At 45.5% G+C, this 23,923-nt stretch overlaps 1 protein-coding gene across 1 annotated transcript; it reads right to left on the bottom strand.

The window, feature by feature from the left end:
- Positions 1–697: 697 nt before the first annotated feature.
- Positions 698–12,471, bottom strand: LOC120935517 (gastrula zinc finger protein XlCGF7.1-like). The gene is made up of 2 exons (XM_040347567.1): positions 11,654–12,471; positions 698–708 (listed from the first exon to the last, which is right to left on the bottom strand). Exons 1-2 carry the CDS (start codon positions 12,225–12,227, stop codon positions 698–700), a joined length of 585 nt encoding a protein of 194 aa, XP_040203501.1. The 5' UTR covers positions 12,228–12,471.
- Between the last annotated feature and the right edge of the window lie 11,452 nt (positions 12,472–23,923).

Raw genomic sequence — 23,923 nt, 5'->3', positions numbered from 1 at the left:
CGGGTCATTCCGTTACAATGGCCATCCATGCAGGAGCTGATGATGTATTTCACCCAGACCAGAAGAGATTATTAGACAAGCGTTTCTGTGCTCTAATGCCGCGTACACACGTTCGGGATTTCTGATGAAAAAAAGTCAGACGGAATTTTTTCCGACTGTGTGTTTGCCCCATCTGAGTTTTTCCTTCGGAAATTCCGGTGAACTTAGAAAGAGAACATCTTTCTATCGGAAATTCCATTTGTCTGTATGGAACTACCATGCTTGCTCAGAATCAAGTCGACGCATGCTCGGAAGCATCGAACTTCATTTTTCTCGGCTCGTCGTAGTGTTCTACGTCACCGCGTTCTTGACTGTCGGAATTTGGTGTGACAGTGTGTATGCAAGACAGCTTGAATGGAATTCCGTTGGAAAAATTCGTCGGAGTTTATCCCGATGGAAATCGTGTGTACAAGGCATAACAGTTTAACAGTGCAACTTCTGTGTATATCTGAAGTCTGGTTGACAGAAGTGCCTCTGTTCTGTCTGGCACTATGCATGTCACAGTGTCAGATAGCTAGGTCTGTGCTACTGTACTGTATGTCTGTAGTGGTCACCATGCAATATATTGTTAGGTTAATTTCTTTCATAAAGTCCAACTTTGGGAAACTTAAAATGATCCTTTGCAGTGGGAATGCACCCTCACTGCAAGTGTTGGTTGCTAGTTTAGGTCTAGGGGACACAGAAAAGATGAAACACCCGAAAAATAAAACCTTAACCACTTAAGCCCCGGACCATATTGCTGCCTAAAGACCCAAGGGGTTTTTACAGTTCGGGACTGCGTCGCTTTAACAGACAATTGCGCGGTCGTGCGACGTGGCTCCCAAACAAAATTGGCGTCCTTTTTTCCCCACAAATAGAGCTTTCTTTTGGTGGTATTTGATCACCTCTGCGGTTTTTATTTTTTGCGCTATAAACAAAAATAGAGCGACAATTTTGAAAAAAATTCAATATTTTTTACTTTTTGCTGTAATAAATATCCCCCAAAAACATATATAAAATTATTTTTTTTCCTCAGTTTAGGCCGATACGTATTCTTCTACCTATTTTTGGTAAAAAAAATCGCAATAATCGTTTATCGGTTGGTTTGCGCAAAATTTATAGCGTTTACAAAATAGGGGATAGTTTTTTTGCATTTTTATTTTTTTTATTTTTTTTACTACTAATGGCGGCGATCAGCGATTTTTTTCGTGACTGCGACATTATGGCGGACACTTCGGACAATTTTGACACATTTTTGGGACAATTGTCATTTTCACAGCAAAAAATGCATTTAAATTGCATTGTTTATTGTGAAAATGACAGTTGCAGTTTGGGAGTTAACCACAGGGGGCGCTGTAGGAGTTAGGGTTTACTTTGTGTGTGTTTACTAGTGTAGGGGGGTGTGGCTGTAGGAATGACGTCATCAATCGTGTCTTCCCTATAAAGGGAATGACGCGATCGATGCGCCGACACAGTGAAGCACGGGGAAGCCGTGTTTACACACGGCTCTCCCCGTTCTTCAGCTCCGGGGAGCGATCGCGACGGAGCGGCTATAAACAAATAGCCGCGCCGTCGTCCCGGATCGCTCCCCGAGCGGACCCGACCTCCGCATGTACCGGGGGGGGGGTCCCGATCGGACCCCCCACCCACGTCTAGCAGAGGACGTACAGGTACGTACATGTGCCTGTCCATGCCATTCTGCTGACGTATATGTACATGAGGAGGTCGGGAAGTGGTTAATAAACTCACATGACTTTGATGCACAGAGCCTCTTATACAAGTCTAATTATCAACCACTTGTAACCAACATACAGCAAAAACTTTTCTCACAGAACACATGAGATAATGCATTACAGGAGTTGTAAACCCTCAAGGTTTTTCACCTTAACCACTTAACCCCCGGACCATATTGCTGCCCAAAGACCAGAGCACTTTTTGCTTTTCGGGACTGCGTCGCTTTAACTGACAATTGCGCGGTCGTGCGACGTGGCTCCCAAACAAAATTGGCGTCCTTTTTTTCCCACAAATAGAGCTTTCTTTCGGTGGTATTTGATCACCTCTGCAGTTTTTATTTTTTGCGCTATAAACAAAAATAGAGCGACAATTTTGAAAAAAATGAATATTTTTTACTTTTTGCTGTAATAAATATCCCCCAAAAATATATATATATATATATAAAAAAAAAATTCCCTCAGTTTAGGCCGATACGTATTCTTCTACATATTTTTCTAAAAAAACAAAATCGCAATAAGCGTTTATTGATTGGTTTGCGCAAAAGTTATAGCGTTTACAAAATAGGGGGTATTTTTATGGCATTTTTATTAATATATTTTTTTTTTACTAGTAATGGCGGCGATCAGCGATTTTTTTTCGGTACTGCGACATTATGGCAGACACTTTTGACACATTTTTGGGACCATTGGCATTTTCATAACGATCAGTGCTATAAAAATGCATTGGATTACTATAAAAAATGCCACTGGCAATGAAAGGGTTAACACTAGGGGGGGGGTTAAGTATGTTCCCTGGGTGTGTTATAACTGTGAGGGGGGGTGGCCTCACTAGGGGAAACCACTGATCCTCTGTTCATACGTTGTATGAACAGAGGATCAGCATTTCCCCCCCTAACAGGACCGGGAGCTGTGTGTTTACACACACAGCTCCCGGTCCCCGCTCTGTAACGAGCAATCGCGGGTGCCGGGCACGGGAGCGAGCGGGCGGCGTGCGCTCCCCTAGTAGCCTGCGAGAGAGCCGACGTAGAGCTACGGGCTCTCGCGCAGGGGAGCCAACATGCCACCGTAAAACGATGGCGGCAGGTCGGCAAGTAGTTAATGCATTATATGCATTAAGGTAAAATGGGTTTAAGACTGCCTGAAATCCAGACACATTATTCAGACTGGACTATGGCTTCCCAGCAGGGTTGCTGTCTGAGAGTGTCTGTTATGCTGCGTACACAAGATCGGAAATTCCGACAAGAAAAGTCCGATGTGAGCTTTTGGTCGGAAATTCCGACCGTGTGTAGGCTCCATCAGAATTTTTCTGTCGGAGTTTCCACCAAGAAAAATTTGAGAGCTGGTTCTCAAATTTTCCGACAAGAAAAGTTCTTGGAGGAAATTCCGATCATCTGTATGCAATTCCGACGCACCAAAAACCACGCATTCTCGGAATCATTGAACTTAATTTTTCTCGGCTCGTTGTAGTGTTGTATGTCACTGCCTTCTTGTCGGTTGGAATTTTGTGTGACTGTGTGTATGCAACACAAGTTTGAGCCAAAATTCAGTCGGAAAAAAAATCCACGGTTTTCTTGTCGGAAATTTCTGATCGTGTGTACGTGGCATTACACTCTCTTTCACACTTCCCAAAGCGAGCACTAACAACCCCCCTGCCAAATACACACAGATGGGAAAGGACAAAGGGCTCGATCTGCACCTCTTCCTCCCCACACCCCTACCCCTCTGTGTTTGCCCGCACTCCAATCCCCAGGGCGGTGCCTCAGAAAATGAAAGTGGGGCCCGCAAGTTTGAAGTCCAGCAGCCTCAGATACATCTGGATGAGAGGTGCTGATTGGTAAGGGGTGAGTGAGCTCACCATCCATCCCTGTCTGTGACTGAAGTCTCCCCCTTCTCTCTTCTGCCTCTGAGTGAGTACACTAAGGTAAATCGGGGTTCTCAGAGCACCCCTTACATCAGAGTTCCTTTTTAGACCAGTGGCCTCTCCTTACATCAGAGTTCTCAGTGTTCCCCATTAAATCAGGATTTACAGAGCATCTCTAATGTCAGAGTCCCCCCTTACAGTGATAGGGAACTCTGCGAGTTCAGATGTAAAAGGGGAACTCTATGGACTCCTAAAGGGGATTTTTTTTTTTTTTTTTCATAATAAGCATCCTTTACCTGCAGACATTCCTCTTTTCACTTCCTCATTGTTCGTTTTTGCTCAGAAGTTGCTCTATTTCTTCTCTGTTTTGTTCACTTCCTGCTTGTCAAATTTTACTGATCACCGTGAAGGGAGGCTTTACTGCGGTGGTCAGTAACCTGCTCACCCCCTCCTGGGAACTACATCTGTGTGGCAGGACGCTCTCTACGTGTTAGAGACTTCAAGGAGGTGTGAATTACTGGGCGTGCCGCTATTTATACTGGGAAATGTAGTTCTTACATGAACGAGCGATGCAAACCAGGAAGTGAATGAGAGAACAGAAACTAGAACTCCGGAGGTGATATAGATGAAGGAATTTAATAGGTATTTACTCGTTTTTTAACAGAATCATTACACTATTCTGTCTGTCTACCTTGCTGACATTAATTTTAGGCCAATTTTTTTTGTCCTTTACAACTCCTTTAAAGCGGGAGTTCAACCAATTTTTTTTTTTTTTCTCTTTTCCCCTTAGATTCCTGCTTGTTTTGTCCAGGGGAATCGGCCATTTGTTTTAAAATATGAGCATTACTTACCCGTTTTCGAGATGCATCTTCTCCGTCGGCTTCCGGGTATGGGTCTTCGGGAGCGGGCGTTCCTTCTTGATTGACAGCCTTCCGAGAGGCTTCCGACGGTGGCATCCATCGCGTCACTCGTAGCCGAAAGAAGCCGAACGTCGGTGCGGCTCTATACTGCGCCTGCGCACCGACGTTCGGCTTCTTTCGGAAAATCGTGACGCGATGGATGCGACCGTCGGAAGCCTCTCGGAAGACTGTCAATCAAAATAGGAACGCCCCGGAAGCGACGGAGAGGATGCATCTCGTAAACGGTAAGTACGGATCATATTTTAAAACAACTAGCCGATTCCCCTAGACAAAACGAGCATCAATCTAAGGGGAAAATGTGTAATCTGGGTGAACCTCCGCTTTAATTTAGTGACTTTTATGTGTCACCTTCTCACCTCATCAGTCTATACTGTAGGGTTGTCACCTTTTATTTAACCACTTGCTTACTGGGCACATATACCCCCCCCTCCTGCCCAGGCGAAATTTCAGCTTCCGGCACTGCGTCGCTTTAACTGACATTTGCGCGGTCGTGCGACGTGGCTCCCAAACAAAATTGACGTCCTTTTTTCCCCACAAATAGAGCTTTATTTTGGTGGTATTTGATCACCTCTGCCGTTTTTATTTTTTGCGCTATAAACAAAAAAAGAGCGACAATTTAAAAAAAATATATATATTTTTTACTTGTTGCTATAATAAATATCCCATTTTTTTTTTAAAAACTATTTTTTTTCTCAGTTAAGGCTGATACGTATTTTTCGACGTATTTTTGTATAAAAAAAATCGCAATAAGCGACTGGTTTGCGCAAAAGTTATAGCGCCTACAAAATGGGGAACAGAATTATGATTTGTTTTATTATTATTTTTTTTACTAGTAATGGCGGCGATCTGCGATTTTTATTGAGACTGCGATATTGCGGCGGACGTATCGGACACTTTTGACACAAATTTGGGACCATTCACATTCATACAGCGATCAGTGCTATAAAAATGCACTATTTACTGTATAAATGTGACTGGCAGGGAAGGGGTTAACACTAGGGGGTGAGGAAGGGGTTAAATGTGTATCCTGGATGTGTTATAACTGTGTGGGGGGAAGGGGGGTGACTGGGGGAGGTGACCGATGCTGTGTCCCTATGTACAAGAGACACAGATCGGTCTCCTCTCCTCTGACAGCACGTGGAGCTCTGTGTTTACACCTCATCATTACACACAGAGCTCCACGTCCCTGCTGTCACCTGCCGTGTCACCGTCGATCGCGTGTACCCGGCGGACATCGCGGCCACCAGGTAAACGCATCGGCTCTTCGGCGATGCGCCGGGACAGTGTTTACCCGCCGCGTGCCCCCCAGTGGCGCGCGCGGGTAATGCACATAAAAGGACGTCTAAAGACGTCCACTCGGCACTTGAGAGCCGCGCTGTGGACGTCTTGTCTATAGCTCGGATCTCAAGTGGTTAAGTAAAGTGGAACTCTTGTTATTAACTTCATATGGTTAGAAGTCGTATTTATTAGCAAAATATATGTATAAAAAATTGCTGTGCACAGCTAAAGTGTTCGGGTTTGATTAACCTCCTGAGGCCCGCGCTATAGCCGAATGACGGCTACAGCGCGGACCTGAAAATCCAGTGGACGTCAATTGACGTCCGCCCCTTTGCTCGTTCCCCGAGCGCGCAGCGGGGAAACTCTGAGCTGGCCGTGTCCCTTGGACACAGCCAATCACAGATCGCCGTGAACGGCCAATCGGAGTGGCCGTTCGGTAGGCGATCTTTGCGGCCAATGAGAGATGATCTCATATGTAAACATATGAGATCATTTCTCATTGCCGGCTCACACAGAGACAGCGTCCTGCCAGGGAGAGAGGAGACCGATCTGTGTCTCTTGTACATAGGGACATAGATCGGTCACCTCCCCCAGTCACCCCCCTTCACCTACAGTTAGAACACTATGCATGGTACACATTTAACCCCTTCCTCACCCCCTAGTGTTAACCCCTTCAATGCCAGTCACATTTATACAGTAATTAGTGCATATTTATAGCACTGATCGCAGTATAAATGTGAATGGAGCCAAAAATGTGTCAAAAGTGTCCGATGTACCGCCATAATGTCGCCGTCCCAATAAAAATCGCAGATCGCCGCCATTACTAGTAAAAAAAACTAATAATAAAAAGTAATAATTCTGTCCCCTATTTTGTAGGCGCTATAATTTTTTGCAAACCAGTCGCTTATTGCAATTTTTTTTTTTTTTTTACCAAAAATATGTAGAAGAATACGTATCGGCCTAGACTGAAATTTTTTTTTTTTTTTAAATTGGGATATTTATTATAGCAACAAGTAAAAAATATTGTATTTTTTTTCAAAATTTCCGTTCATTTTTGTTTATAGCGCAAAAAATAAAAACCGCAGGGGTGATCAAATACCACCAAAAGAAAGCTCTATTTGTGGGGAAAAAAGGACGCCAATTTTGTTTGGGGGCCACGTTGCAAGACCGCGCAAATGTCAGTTAAAGCGACGCAGTGCCGGAAGCTGAAATTTCACCTGGGCAGGAGGGGGGGGTATATGTGCCCAGTAAGCAAGTGGTTAAATAAAAGGTGACAACCCTACAGTATAGACTGATGAGGTGAGAAGGTGACACATCTCCAAAATAAAGAGAATGTTCTGGCCTCGTAAGTTGAGAAATGTTCTGAGCTTAATCTAGGTTTCCACACTATATATATGTGTGTATCATCATCTGCTGGAGATAAAAGACGTCACAGTGACTATGGAGGAAGAGGACGGACATGACGGGGTTACTGGGTGTAAATAGAAAATAAGATCTTATTACCTCCTCTGCTGCCACTTCCAGCAATGTCTCCTCTCTACTTCCTCCCAACTCACCTCTGACCCGGAACTTCCTGTCTGTACCTGACATCACTTCCTGTCTGTGCCTGGGTAGAAGTTAGATCACCATCTTGTGGAGCTCAGAGGAAAAGCAGCCCTGAGAAACATCTCAGTGTGAACACGGTCTTGTGCTGTGTGTGTTATATGTACTGTACATCCTTAAAGTAGAAGTCCGTGCAAAACGTGTTTTCTGGTGTCAGCATTATCCTACCTAAGTGATCGCTAAGTACAATTGTTTCATTTTCCACTTATGACAGCCAATCCAGTTTTTACTTTACTTTTGATGGACTACATTGATTGCACATATATATATATGTCTGACTCTTCGTGTTAAAGCAGAGGTTCACCCAAATAACCTCTATATAAGACCAACTTCTTTATACTTCTAACATGTACAGTATGCTCTTTTATTTATTTTTTAGGCTGTACATGCCTTATTATCGCTATTTTCAATCCGGCTTCCGGGTACTCACTCCCGCGGGAGTAGGCGTTTCTATGCTATGCCGCAATGTAATCTGGGAGTTCGCCCAGATGATTGATGTCCTTCAGAAAATGTTCCGCCTGGTGGATAAGGCCCGCCCCCCGTTTTGCGTAGGTGCGTCACGAGAGTCACGGAGTTTCCGAAAGTAGCAGAACGTGTAGAGCCGCGAGTTAGCTCTACACGGCGCCTGCGCACCGACTAGGAGCCGTGAAGAGCTGACTGCGTCGTATAGAGCCGACTCGCAGCTCCACATGTTCGGCTACTTTCGGAAACTCAGTGACTCTCGTGACACGCCTACGCAATACGGGGGGAGGGGCCTTATCCTCCGGGGGGGAATTTTTCTGAAGGACATCAATACAGCCTAAAAAAAAAAAGTGCATACTGTACATGTTAGAAGTATAAAGAAGTTGGTCTTATATAGATGTTATTTGGGTGAACCTCCGCTTTAAGTGAAGAGGTATATTTATAGCGCTGCTTGGGTCTCTGTGACTCTATTGTTTGTTTATATGTTTTATTATATTTTTAATATTACCAAGATTTCAGTCATAAAATCAGGAAATAGTAAAAAGGTAGAAATCCAATTGTTCAGGAAAATTACGTGTCTGGAATGCGGCGGCGGAGTCGTTATTAATTTGTGTACAATACAATACACAACGTGTTACATTATTATAACAAAGTATTGTAGAAAAGATCATACTATAGAAAATAGGGAAAGTAGAAAGTAAACCCGGGAAGTTTGAAGGTGCCATTTGTGTACGAGAAACAACAACAATTACCACCATTTTATTCTCCAGGAACTCTGGGCCAGATTCACAAATGAGATACGACGGCGTTTCTCCTGATACTCCGTCGTATCTCTGTTTCTATCTATGCGACTGATTCATAGAATCAGTTACGCATAGATAGCCAGAAGATCCGACAGGTGTAACTGTTTTACACTGTCGGATCTTAGGATGCAGTACCGCGGCCGCCGCTGGGGGGAGTTTGCGTCGTAAACCAGCGTCGGGTATGCAAATTAGGAGTTACGGCCGATCCACGACGGTTTTTCGCGTTCGCTACGTTGCCGCTAGTATAGTTTCCCGTCGCTAAGTTACACTTTTTTTTTGGTGCCTTAACTTTAGTCAGCAAGTGTATTGCTGTCTAAAGTATGGCCGTCGTTCCCGCGTCGAAATTTAAAAATCAACGTCGTTTGCGCAAGCCGTCCGGGAATACGGAAGTACGCTACGCGCGTCGCCGTTCAAAAAAATGACGTCACGGCGCGCAAAGCACAGCGGGAGTTAGGAAACGGAGCATGCGCAGTAGGTCCGGCGCGGGAGCGCGCCTAATTTAAATGGCACACGCCCATTTGAATTGGCCCGCCTTGCGCCGGAGGCCGCGGGCGTAGGTTTTCATCGCAAGTGCTTGGTGAATCAGGCACTTGCGATGAAAAATTGCGGCGGTGTAACTTATCTAGGATAAGTTACGCCGCCGCGATTCTACGTGAATCTGGCCCCCTGCCATCAGAAAAGATACATTTGGGGGTGTTGGTGAGAGACGATTCACATGTTTCAGTGCTTTTCAGTCCGTTACAGCGTGACGAATGTGCCATCTCCATTACGAACGCTAGTTTTACCAGACCGAGTGCGTCTGTCTCGTACTTGATTCAGAGCATGCGTGGAATTTTCTGCGTCACAATTGTCTACACACGCTATGAATTTACGAGAACGGATTTTTTTGTCGGAAAATTTGAGAACCAGCTCTCAATTTTTTGTTGTTGGAAATTCTGACAGAAAATGTCCGAAGGAGCCTACACACGGTCAGAATTTCCGACAACAAGCTCCCATCAAACATTTGTTGTCGAAAATTCCAAGCGTGTGTATGAGGCATTTGAGTCTAAAGCCTGGCACACACGATCGGATTTTCCGCGGACAAAGCGTAGGACTTTTATCCGAAGGGCGTTGGCCATGAACTTGTCTTGCATACAAACGGCAAAGAATTGTCGGCCAACGAACACAAACGTGTTTTTCAGCTCTTTAGCGCCACACTTTGGGCAACTTCTGCTAATGTTGTGTTATGGTGAGCATTGCTTCTGAGCATGCATGTTTGTATTTTGGATTTTTTTCCGAAGGACTTCTGTACACACGATCGGATAATCCGACAACACACATTTGTTGTTGGAAAATTTTAAAGCATGCTATCCCACATCTGTTGGGAGAAAATCCGACAATTGTCCAATGAAGCGTATAAACTGTCGGGTTTTCCAACAGCCTGCCATCACACAATTCCCGTTGGAAAATCTGATCGTGTGTACGGGCCTTAACACTCCCTGGGCTAGCTTCAGGTAGCTGTTACGGCGGCGTATCTCCAGATTCGCCGCCGTAATTTCAAATCTGCGCCGTCGTATCTGTACGCCAATTCTCAAAGGCAGATACGTAAAAAAAATAGGCTTCCTCCGCCAACGTAACTTGAATACAGCGGGGTATAATTGTCTGCAATATTACGCTGGCCGCTAGGGGCGCTTCCGTTGTTTTCGGCGTAGAATATGCAAATGACCTAGATACGCCGATTCACAAATTTACGTACGCCCGGCGCAATTTATTTACATCGTTTACGTTAGGCTTTTTCGACGTAAGGTTGCTTGCTATTAGGTGGCGCAGCCAATGTTAAGTATGGACGTCGTTCCCACTTCGAAATTTGAATTTATTACGTCGTTTGCGTAAGTCATTCGCGAATAGGGCTGGACGTAATTTACGTTCACGTCGAAAGCAATGACGATTTGCGTCGGAATTTCGAGCATGTGCACTGGGATTCTTTCACGAACGGCGCATGCGCGGGGTCAACCTTAATTTAAATAAGACACGCCCCCTCATCATCATTTGAATGACGCGCGCTTACGCCGGCCCCATTTACGCTACGCCGCCGTAAGTTAGGAGGCAAGTGCTTTGTGAGCACTTGCCTCTCAAACTTACGGCGGCGCAGCGTAAATATGATACGCTGCGCCGCCGTAATACTGGGCGCATCTACATGAATCTAGCCCCCTGTTTACACCTTCAAGGGTGCTAGGCACATAGCCGCAAGGAAAGCCATCTCGTCAAATCTGCCTCAAACCAGGTGCTTGACAACAACATTTACTCAGCCAATAGAAGGTAGTGACTGTTTTTATTTATTGTAGTTTTTTTACTGCTATCAATGGCCAACATAGTAGACTTCACCCCGTTCATGTATTAAAATAGACATAAAAGGATTACTACTAGACATGAGCAGGACCAGGACTCTGCCCACATCCATGTCTTTGGTGATCTCTGATCTCCTTATGAAGTGTTTCTTACATGATGAAGATCAGCCATGGAGTATATCTGAGGTGTATATCAGGGTGTGCTTTTTCCCCACATGAGAGCTGTGATGTCCAGCAACATTCATATACAAGACATTTCCCGCACTCAAGGCACTAATACACCTTGAGGGTTGTGTGGGATCCCTGATGTACAGGAAGACAGGACTTCACTGAAAAACATTTCCCGCACTCAGAATTAGAAAAGTAGCTTGTCCCCCGTTTGAAATATCTGACGTCTGTAAGATTGAAATCCCCTGAATAACATTTCCCACACTCAGGACAGGAATGTTGCTTTCACCGGTGTGCGATCCCTGATGTGAGACAAGCTCTGAGTTCTGTTCAAAACATTTCCCACACTCAGTACAGGGATACGGCTTCTCCCCTGTGTGCAAACTCTGATGTCTGTAAAGGTCAAACTTCTGTGAAAAACATTTCCCGCACTTAGAACAGGAATGCGGCTTCTTCTCAATGTGAGATCTCTGATGTCTGTAAAAACAGAACTTATCTGAAAAACATTTGCCACACTCAGAACAGGCATATGGCTTTTCCCCTGTGTGAGTCCTCTGATGTATGACAAGATCTGATTTTTGTACAAAACATTTCCCGCACTCCGAACAGGAATGCGGCTTGTCCCCCGTGTGCGTTCTCTGATGTCTGTAAAGACTGTACGTAGCTGAAAAACATTTCCCACAATAAGAACAGGTATACGGCTTTTCACCCGTATGAGACCTCTTATGTGTTACAAGATCCGATTTTTGTATAAAACATTTCCCGCACTCAGGACAGGGATACGGCTTCTCCCCTGTGTGCAATCTCTGATGTTTGTAAAAATAGGACTTGCCTGAAAAACATTTTCCGCACTCAGGACAAAAATAAGGCTTTTCCCCTATGTGAGATCTCTTGTGTCGGTAAAGATTGGTCTTCTGTGAAAAACATTTTCCACACTCAGGACAGGAATATGGTTTCTCCCCCGTGTGACATCTTTCATGTTTAACAAGCTTTGATTTATCTGTAAAATATTTCCCGCACTCAAGACAGGAAAACTGCTTCTCCTCCGCTTGCATTCTCTGATGTCTATAAAAATGGGACTTCTGTGAAAAACATTTCCCGCACTCAGAACAGGAATACGGCTTTTCCCCTGTGTGAGATCTCTTATGAACATTTTGATCAAATTTAGAACGGAAACTCTTCCCACACTCGGGACAGGAAAACTTCTTATCTATTGGAAAGACAGCACCATCCCTCACAGTCTGAGGTTCCTCGGGATAAGAGGAATACGATGGTCCGGCACCGTCCCTCACAGTCTGAGGTTCCTCAGGATAGGAGGAATACGATGGTCCAGCACCATCCCGCACAGTCTGAGGTTCCTCAGGATAAGAGGAATACGATGGTCTGGCACCGTCTCTCACAGTCTGAGGTTCCTCAGGATAAGAGGAATACGATGGTCCATCTACACTGTGTGGTGCCGGATGGACATTTGAGGTAGTCGGGTTTTCTCCTGGACTATACTGTGTGATGTCCTCATCTTCTACTTTACAGTCTGGAGACAAAGTGAGACAATCCTCTGAGGTTTTCCTCATCTCCCGTCCATCTACTAAAATAGAAATACAAAGATTATTACTAGACATGAGCAGATTGGTTCCCCTAAACCAGGACTCCGCCCTCATCAGGCAGCTTTGTCTCTGAGAATATTACAAATCCCCCCTCAAGGTAACTAGTAAATGGCTCCTCTGATCTCCTACCAGTTCATTTCTTTATTCATGGATCTTAGTCAGAGAGTGAGGAAACAACGAGAACTGTCTTTTTATAGGAGTAGCACTACCCCTGTAGGAGCTGCTGGTTTAGTTTTGGGCCTCTGTTGCGATTGGTTTTTCCTCCCTATGGGAGGTACCCTCTGCGCACCCTCCTGGCTGGACATTTGTCTGGCACTTGGCGCCACCGGGGGTCATATATCAACTACTCTTTTCCGCCGCTGAGGCTTCTGGGGGTTGTAGGCGACTGGGAACTGGTCCCTTTGGCGCAGGCGCATGGATGCTGTGTGTCCGCGCACGCCCAATGACGTCAGACGCTCGGGCGTGCGGAAGTGGGTTTTTTAAGGGGCCAGTGAGGTCCATCCACCCTGCTGCACTGACATATGGGGACAGCCTTATATTGACATGTGTTTCTTTTTCTTTTCTTCTCTCTATATACCATATAAGTGGCTGATCAGGCTTGGGCCAGCATTGTTGCTGATTTGATTGATCTGGTTTCTTTGGCTGCCCCCATAGGTGCTTCTATATACTAAATTCAGTAAGTGCTCATTTTTTAATTCAGTTGATTTAAACTCAATTTTGGAACACCATACTCACTAGGCGTTGTGTGTTCCCTACAGCTGAGTCTCCTTCTCCCCTTCTGTGGATGAGTTGATGCCTGTGCACGTAGCGGCTTCTCTGGATTAAGGCTCCATGCCTCCTTTTTGGCTGTGGAACATATTGGTGCCTTTAGTCACTGGCAGGATCAAGGAGAGATTTTCCCCTTTCCTCCCTACCCGGGATAGCAGGTCAGCATGTTCTCCCTAAATGAAAGCAAACATGGCTGTATTGACTAACTCTTTGCTATGTAATCTATGCGATTTTGTCTTATATGTAACATGTGTGTTTTTATTATTAATAGAGCTGGCCTTTTACTGATCCTAACCTCACCCCTGAGGAAGCCTGTTGATAGGCGAAACATATTGGGTATTACCATCCTGGTTGCGATCATATCCAACGACCAGCTATCTGTTTCTATCTGGGACCTCCAGCGACCCGGAAAACGCATGTTCAAAATAATATGTTATTAAAACAATTTCTTTGTTTTGTAATGTATCATTGTCTTATGATATTTTTAATAAAACATTAAAAACTATTTGTTATAATTTACTATATATAGCACCGTTATAGTCCCATTGTTGTCCATATTATTCGCTCCCTCCAGAGGTGGGTCTGGTCAGCTCAGTAGATTGTTTTTAAAAAAAGTCCTGGATTCTTTCCTAAATGTACATAATATAACTGGGTACACTTGATTACCAAAAGTATTGGGACACCTGTCTTTACACACACATAAACTTTAATGGCATCCCAGTCTTAGACCGTAGGGTTCAATATTGAGTTGGCCCACCCTTTTCAGCTATACCAGCTTCAACTCTTCTGGGAAGGCTGTCCTCAAGGTTTAGGAGTGTGTCTATGGGAATGTTTTACCATTCTTCCAGAAGCGCAATTGTGAGGTCAGGCACTGATTTCAGTCTCCAATCTAATTCATCCCAAAGGTGTTCTATAAGGTTGAGGTCAGGACTCTGTGCAGGCCAGTCAAGTTCCTCCACCCCAAACTCACTCATTCATGTTTCTACGGACCTTGCTTTGTGCACTGGTGCGCAGTCATGTTGGAACAGGAAGGGGCCATCCCTAAGCTGTTGCCACAAATTTGGGAGCATGAAATTGTCCAAAATTTCTTGGTATGCCGACGCCTTAAGAGTTATCTTCACTGGAACGAAGGGCCAGATTCACAAAAGAGATACGACGGCGTATCTCCTGATACGCCGTCGTATCTCTGTTTCTATCTATGCGACTGATTCATAGAACCAGTTACACATAGATATCCCTAAGATCCGACAGGTGTAATTGTTTTACACTGTCGGATCTTAGGATGCAGTACCGCGGCCGCCGCTGGGGGGAGTTTGCGTCGTAAACCAGCGTCGGGTATGCAAATTAGGAGTTACGGCGATTCACGACGCATTTTCGCGTTCGCTACGTCGCCGCTAGTCTAGTTTCCCGTCGCAAAGTTAGTCGTTATTTGACCTGCCTTAACTTTACACAGCAATCGTATTGCTGTATAAAGTATGGCCGTCGTTCCCGCGTCGAAATTTAAAAATGAACGTCGTTTGCGTAAGCCGTCCGGGAATATGGAATTACGCTGCCGTTCGAAAAATTGACATCACTGCGCGCAAAGCACGACGGGAATTGCGAAACGGAGCATGCGCAGTAGGTCCGGCGCGGGAGCGTGCCTAATTTAAATGGCACACGCCCATTTGAATTGGCCCGCCTTGCGCCGGACGTCTTTACGATACACCGCCGCAAGTTTCCAGGTAAGTGCTTTGTGGATCGGGCACTAAAACTGAAAACTTGCGGCGGTGTAACGTAAACGGCTTACGTTACACCGGCGCTATTGTTCGTGAATCTGGCCCTATGAGACCAAGCCCAACCCCTGAAAAACAACCCCACACCATAATCCCCCCCCTCCACCAAATGATTTGGACCAGTGCACAAAGCAAGGCCCATAAAGACATGGATGAGCCAGTTTGGGGTGGAGGAACTTGACTACACAGAGTCCTGACCTCACAAGCACCCAAAGTCAGAACAGTTTATTTTTATTTTTAGGGGTTAATAACTTGGAGAGGGATGAGAGGTTATGGGATGCCCACTTGACTTCAGCAAACTTCAGTTACATCTTCCTATATACAGGTACATAGAGTCTCCCTCACTTTCCTCCTGCACACACTTGTTTGCTCCAGCTGAATCACGTTGATGTATCTGACAGGCTCCCAGTCAGATTAGCGATGGCCCTTTACAGGCAGGAACTCGTAGCCCCTTTTTGTGTAGCACATGTGCAGTGAAACAGCTTCCTTTGTAGCCACTGATCCCAGCACCACCTCTTCAGGCACTGCCAACCCACCTGGCTGCAGCTGCCCCTTTCACTAGCCCTCCAGGCTAACACTCCATACCAGTCCTCCCAACTGACTCTTCACCAGCTCACCTGGCTGACTCTTAGGACATCTCTCAGAAAAGGATGAAGACTTAAGCCCACCACTTTCTTCAGGGAGAACTGGCTACATGTGGCAGTCTCCCCCCTTGTTAGTCCCCAACAGTGTTGACTACTTATTCTGTCCCCTCTTGCTCCTGTGCCTCCAGAAAACATTCCTCCTGTGTTGTAGCAGGATCCTTCCAGCACCTCAGCCCTGACCCAAGGCAGGACATCCCCCAAGACGAGGGGGCACCCCTGAGGGCCACTGACAGCCTCCTCAACACTGAATCTCCATCTTCAACCCAACTGCTCCTGCTGGCATAGCCCATTGTCTATTTATGGAGAGGTCTCAGCCCCCTGCCAGCCTACCTCTGAGGATTGGCTGAGGCTCCATAATTATTCAAGGCAGCTCCTCCTTACTTCCTCCCACTTATTCTAGAAGATTCTCCAACCTTCCAGACCAGGGGGAGGCACCAGAGAGCTTCCAGGATGAGTCACCAAGCCCTGAACTTCACGGAACCCTGACCCAGATTACATAGCTCAGGCTTAGTCCTGAGCTAAACTAAGATTTACCTATTCTACTTCTAGCACATCCTAGAGGGTGCTACATAATGTACAACATATTGTATACAATATGACAATTAGGACTATATAGTATGAGGAGTATGTAATATACAGTTTGTAGTGCAGGGGTCAGGAGTATGCAACATTCAGCTTATTGCACAAGACACTATAGTTAGGACTATATAGATTTTAGGAGTATGCATTGTACATGTATTAACCTTCCCTAGGCTGGTTACATTTAGTTTTGGCTCTGCTGTACTCAGTGGAGCAGAAATCTATTTTCTATGTCTGATTAGGTCTTCATAAGCATGGTGGTTAATTGCACCTGCCTGCCTCTGGAGGAAACTTCCATAAATAGAGAAGAAGGGTCAGCCACTGGATTAAGAACACTTTCCTGGACTTAGCCAATCCCTGGGAGGGTGGTCCCAGAAGGTGGCTGGGTTGAAGGTAAATGTTTGAGAGGGCTGTTCAGAGCTATCTCAGCCTTGGGACTTCTGTCCTGGGAGGTTGACTGTGTTGCTCAGGAGCTGTTACAAATACATCATCTCAGATGGACTGGCTGTCACCTCCCGCAATACTTAAGGCTACAATTGAAGGACTATGCTTGAGAATCTGTCCTGCTTAACTTGCTTGTGTTTGGGAGTATATCCTGCACTCTCACCTATTCAAGTACTGCAATACAATTTCAAAAAGACATCCAACATGCTGTATATCCCTCCACCTGGCACAGCCAGCAAATAAACTCAGGAAAATTGTTCTGTTAGAGATCTTACTAGACCCGGCATGGAGAAGAAGACCCAAGACACATGCCCCAGGTGCCTAGGTCGAGCATTATTTAAACAAGTTTAAATAAAATCCACATTTTACCAATCCTAGGTGCCTAAGTGGAGCAACTCCTATGGGGAAAATCTACATTTTGCTTCTTGCTGAACTCAAGAATCTCCATAAATCCAGTCTAGATACATAAATTGTGTCTTCAGCACAGAGAATGAAGATTATCTGAAAGAAATGGAGAAATACAGGAATACAGCTCAGGAAAGTGACCAGGGTATTACAGGGGGATATCACCCAGTCCCGACCGTACTCTGGACCAATCAGTGAGCAGTATGGGTGGAGGAATGTATTTAGTGTTAATGACCCACCTGTGCTGATCTCTGTAGGAGTGTCCTCCTCTATAAATGTCCTCATTATTCCATCCTCCTCCATAGACTGCTGATCATCCCTCACATACGTCTCTTCTTCTTCTGATTTACCCACAACTTTAGAATCTCTCAGGTTTCCACTCTGAACATAACATACATATAACATCAATGGTAACAATACAGATAATGTACAGATCCTAATGATACTATCAGTGATCGTTCCTCATCTACCTGATGATGGTGGGGGATGGTGTGATCTTCCTGTGTGGAATCCCGGGAATACAGAGGACGGGGATCTCTCTCTGGTGGGTTCCCATTACTGGATCCATCTGTAAGAAACACACACGACATCTGGTGGATCCTAGGTCTCCTATACCCCTCTCCCCGAAACTTTTCCTCCTGGGCTTATCTCAACCGCAAGTAGCCAAACCCTATAAGAAACTACTAAGACATATTCTTACGGCAGCGAGGTGCTTGATAGCCCTCCACTGGAAGAAGCCATTACCCCCATCCCAGGAAGCCCTCTACGCTAGGATCAAGGACGTGGAGCTCATAGAGAAACTGATGGCCAAGATCCGGGACAAGTTAGATGATCATGACGTTGTCTGGGAGAGGTGGCATTCTATGGAGGACCCGCCGAGAGCCGACGGCTAGAATGTCAAGGTACCATGCTGTTCTACCCTTTCTAGTCTGCCTTCTTTTCTCTTCCCCCTCCTTCTCCTCTTTCTCTCTGATTCTTAATTACTTTTGGATGTTTCTGAGTGTACAATTTGTTGTGATGCCACTGTTGTACAGTCCTGTGCCACTTGACCTCTTATGAGATGACTCCACTATGGGTGGAAGGACCGGCGATGGAGAGTGAGGGTGTCTGTCCCTCCCCTCTCCTGCTCTGGGTGAACTTTGGACTGGCACGAGTATATTTTGTTACACTTTCGTACCTTTATATTTGTACTGCTATTCTGTTTTTTACTGAACTTTTCAAAATAAAAAACTGTTATTTGAAAAAAAAAGAAACACACACACACACACACTGACTGAATACATTGTTTCTGTGTGTTTGTAGCAGTACCCCCGTAGGAGCTGCTGGAAAAAAGAAGTTCAATGCTTTCAAGCATGTGTCAATTTGTTTCCGAGCATGCATGTTTTTTCCCCCGTCGGAACTTCATACAGACAAACAGATTTTCCGATAGGAATTTTTTCTGACGGAAAAATTGAGAACCAGCTCTCAATCTTTTGCTGGCGGAAATTCCGCCAGCAAAAGTCTTTTTCAGCTCTTTACCGCCACCCTTTGGGCAACTTCTGTTATTGTTGTCTGATGTTTAGCATTGATTCTGAGCATGCGTGTTTGTACTTTGGACTTTAGTTTATCTTCCATTGGACATTTGCTGCCGAAAAGTTTGCGAGCATTCACAGCGAACATTTGTCCAATGAAAAAGCGAAAACAATTGTCCGATGGAGCATACTCGCGGTCGGATTGTCCGATCAAACACATCCGTCGGACCATTGTTGTCAAAAAGTCCGAAACCTGCATGGTCCCTTCTCATCTGGTTCTTTTCTCCACCATTTCACCTATTCGCTTCCTGACAAGCAGGGATATGTCCCTTTCCTACTCACTATGTGTGCATCTATGATAAATTACCCTTCTTGGCTCCCAAAAGGAAAAGCTAGCTTTCCAGAGATGGCTGCCTGAAGCCCATGACAGGGAACGATTTAGTCCTCAGCGGGCTTCTGCCAATCTGATGAAGTGCCCCTGATGACGTCAGTTGTGACGAAACGATCGCAGGGCGTCACACACACGTACTGTGCATGCGCGATCTGCATTGGCAGGCTGACACACCACGGAGCCCTTTTTATCCTTGCAAGGATCAATTTAATCTTATACTCTGCTACTGAGTGGATGTATTTTTTTGTATTTATTTTAAATTAAACCTTTTTTGAACGCCTACACTATGGGAAGTCTATGTTTCTCTTTTTCTATTGGGCACCACTAACCCCATTACATCGGATGTTTACACACCCCTTCTTGGAAGCACCTGTGGATTACATTCCTTTCTGGTTTGGAAAGTGTCGGTTTGAGTCCCTGGATAGACCACTAGTGGGAGGATTCTACAACATTTCTGCGAGGATTAGTATTCTACTAAGCCTGTTTGACCCCCCTGCGAAGGGCGGTCACTGGCTATTTGGTATTTGAATCTACTGTTTGATGGCGGGTGTCTTCACATTTTGGAGTCTACACAAGTTGTTTTCATCACTGGATGCATTTGAACTATCTGAAGTTCTCTTCTTTTGGAACATTTACTCACAGATTTATTTATCATGTTTGATTGATTGACTTTCAATCCTCCTTGGTGTTTTTCATTGTTTATACATTTTTCACAACTATTTTTATTCATTTATTTTATTTTTTGATTATATGGCTGCATATAATTTTCTTTCCAGCACTACTACACTTTTTGTATATATTGTTTGTTACACCTTATATAAGGGTTGTGGTTATGACTTACACCTACCAATCCCCTCTCTCTAATCTATATCCCACCTTGGTGGGGTACACTTGTAGGGGCAGCCACTGTAACCAATATGCTATCTATTCTGCACCTTACGGTACATATATTTCACCGTCCTTCCTGCAGCCAGGGATGGATTGGCCATTGGGACTACAGGGAGTTTCCCGGTGGGCCGATGGCTCAGTGGGCCGGCTTCAGTGACAGCGGACCGCCGCCCCCCTCCGCTCCTCTGTCTCTCCCTTCCCGCAGCACTCACCTCCTCTCTCTCCCCACAGAGCTCACCTGGGGGGAACAGAGAAGCAGGGGGAGGACCAGAGGAGCAGGGGGGACGACAGAGGAGCATGGGGGAGGGGACAGACAGCTGACTCAACAGCTATGGCCTGGGAGTTTCTCACTTCTGCCTAATCTTGTCCCAAAAGGGGGGGCACCAAACTGATTCTTTGCCCCGGGTGAAATAATGTCTAGCTTCCCCACTGGTACTGCCTATAAGAGTACCAGTACCAGCCGTTCTACTCTAATAAAGTAGAACAGCTAGTGGCTAGTGAAGGGGGAGAGGGGGCTTGGGTGGCCGGGGGGGCGGGAGTCCCGCCGCCATGGGTAAGACCTGTCAAAGTGGGCCAGTCTGGATGAAGTCCAGGGCCAAATTTTTGTCCCAGTCCATCCCTGCCTGCAGCTTATATTTTAAAGTGTTTTCCATTGGCGCAAATTCACATCACTCCTTCCCTCCCCCCCACATTACATATCGGCACGCAAAACTGGCTCCTAACTTTTTTATCTGGCTCCTAGATTCAAAACAAATTTGTCAAGCCCTGGTTTAGCAGCAGGACATTTGTAAAGGATAATCTATTCATATATATTCACCTATTTAGCACCCAGCGCAAATTATCCCTTTTCCCCTTCCCTTTCACTCAATCTGATGAAGTGACATAGTTGCCCTTTAAGGTGGTGGACAAGATTACAGCACTGCACCTGCCTACAGGGTTATATACCAACCCCCTAAAAATTGGCTGATCTCACACTCCCCATTATAGTGAAGGGCTGGGTTATACACCTCGGGCCAGATTCACAGAGAGATACGACGGTGTATCTCCTGATACGCCGTCGTATCTCTGACTTAGGCTGGTCGTATCTATGCGCCTGATTCATAGAATTAGTTACGCATAGATATGCCTAAGATCCGACAGGTGTAACTGTGTTACACCGTCGGATCTTATCTGCAATTTAAAAATGGCGCGGGGGGTGTTCTCGCTGATTTACGCTGAGAAATATGGAAATCAGCGAGATACGCAAATTCACGAATGTATGCGGACCCGACGCAGTGTTGTTACGACGTTTCCGTAGCGGTTTTCCCGGCGTATACTTACCCCTGTTTCTATGAGGCGCAGCCAATGTTAAGTATAGCCGTCGTTCCCGCGTCGAGTTTGAATTTTTTTTTAAGTCGTTTGCGTACGCCGATTCAGAAACCCGCGCGCCGCAAGTTACGCTCACGCCGAAACCACTGACGTCTTAGCGACGTCAGTGGGAGCAATGCACGCTGGGAAATTTCGCGGACGGCGCATGCTCATTTAAATCGGTGCGGGGACGCGCCCGATTTAAATAGTACACTCTCCCTAGCCGCGGAATTTAAATTCCGCCGGGGGTTTTACGATCCGCCGCCGCAAGTTTGGAGGTAAGTGGTTTGTGAATTACCCACTTGCCTCTCAAACTTGCGGCAGCGGATCTTAAATCACATAGATCACGCGGATCTAAAGATCCGCTGATCTATGTGAATCCAGCCCCTCCTTTTTACTATTGGCTGGTGACCAGGTAAAAGGCTGAGCAGGGCATTATGGATGAGCCCAGATCATTACCCATTAAAAGAACCCCAATAACAGCATATACTGGTAACTAAACCAAGATATATGGATAACGCACCCACCCTCCACAAAACCCAGACACCCCCCCCCCCAGCTAAAGAGCCCAATTGCTAGCTAAATATGCCCCTGATAGTTCCCACACAAGACAGTGGTTCCCTGTAATGACAGGTGATAATTGTCCACTGTCTATGTGTGGAAACGCAGCAAAAAGAGGGCACCTGGAAAAGAATATGTACAAACCACGTGAGTGTGGTAAAAATAGTACAATAGGGGACCAGGTTTTATTCATGTTTTTGATATAGCTTATAGCTCTAATAAACTTGTAGTTAACTCTTTAGGGTGTGCAGCAGTCTGTTTCTTTTTTATTTTTGTTGTCATATTCCATATCAGATTGCACCCCCCGATAATATCGGTGAGTACTGCAGTAGTTTAATTTAGGTGGGAATCCCATATTCTCTTTTTGTTCATTATGGATAAGCACCAAAATACAAATCGTGGAAATTGGGGTCCAAATTTAGTAGAAGCCGAATCTGAACCTCATCATTCGTTAGAATAGACTGGTAAAATGGAGACATCTCCAAAATGAAGGAAACTTTCCAGCCCCGTAAGTGGTTAAATGTTCTGACCCTGAACGGGTTAATCTAGGTTTTATATGTGTGTATTATCATCATCTGCTGGAAATAAGACATCACAGTGACTATGGAGGAAGAGGACGGACATGACGGGGTTACTGGGTGTAAATAGAAAATAAGATCTTATTACCTCCTCTGCTGCCACTTCCAACAATGTCTCCTCTCTACTTCCTCCTGACTCACCTCTCACCCGGAACTTCCTATTTATACCTGACATCACTTCCTGTCTGTATCCTACATCACTTCCTGTCTCAGTATTCATGACAATTCCACCTTGCGGTGCTCAAGTTAAAGCGGAGTTCCACCCAAAAATGGAACTTCCGCTTATCCCACTCCTCACATGCCACATTTGGCATGTAATTTTTTTTGGGGGGGGGGGGGGAGTGGGGGCTTTAGGAGAAGGGGACTTCCTGTCCCACTTCCTCCTTGCGCCGAGGGGCTGCAAAGGCGCATGCCCATTCAGCTTCCCTCGCATGTTCTTAAGCTTAATCGCCTTTTGGCAGCCCCTCCCTGTAGGCGATCGCCTAGGACACGTGACAGGTCCTAGGCGATCGCCTGTCCAATCAAACAGCGCAACGCCGGGCCGCTCGCGCAGTGGGTGCCCGGCCGTAAAGCCGAAAGCTGTCACGGCCGGGTGCCCACAGTGACAATGAAGACGCCGGCTGGGGAGGGGGGGAGAGGAGCGGAGCCCCGGCCGGCGCGTCACTGGAAAGCTGGAGCAGGTAAGTGTCTGTTTATTAAAAGCCAGCAGCTACACTTTTTATAGCTGCTGACTTTTAATAAACATAAATATTGGCTGGAACTCCCCTTTAACTGCAGCACCAAGAATGAGTCTTGCAGGTTCCAGGACTCTGTATAGAGTGTCAGTGAGGTGATGACTGCTGGAACATTCTCTGGGCTCCATCACCAGGCACTGCCATTATATCAGACTGTCAGGAGCAGTGATCTCCTTTCTGACAGTGAAAGAATAACTCCAACATTAGCAGAGGGGCAGCGGAGTGTGTAATCCAGCCCTAAATTTTTTTTTTTTCCCAATAACAGTTTTATTCAGAAAATTTTCAATACACGTATACATGTAGGATCAATCTCGATAACAATATCTAGAGGAATGGTCATTAACATACTGGATAATGTCTAATAGTCTACTCAACCAGTTATGTGTCCACTCATGTAGTAGCGAACTTTTCGTACCGAGTATCAGCTACAAAAGCTAGTTAAGTGCTATGAACTAGGCAAACCTTTCAGTGCAGTGTTATACTAGTGAACATTTTCGTATCACCAGTGGGTTCACAGGAGATGAA

Source organism: Rana temporaria, chromosome 4 (genome assembly GCF_905171775.1).
Source record: "Rana temporaria chromosome 4, aRanTem1.1, whole genome shotgun sequence".
In the NCBI taxonomy this organism is placed as follows: domain Eukaryota; kingdom Metazoa; phylum Chordata; class Amphibia; order Anura; family Ranidae; genus Rana; species Rana temporaria.
Note: the sequence above shows the minus strand (reverse complement) of the source record. Positions and strands in the feature narration are given on the sequence as shown.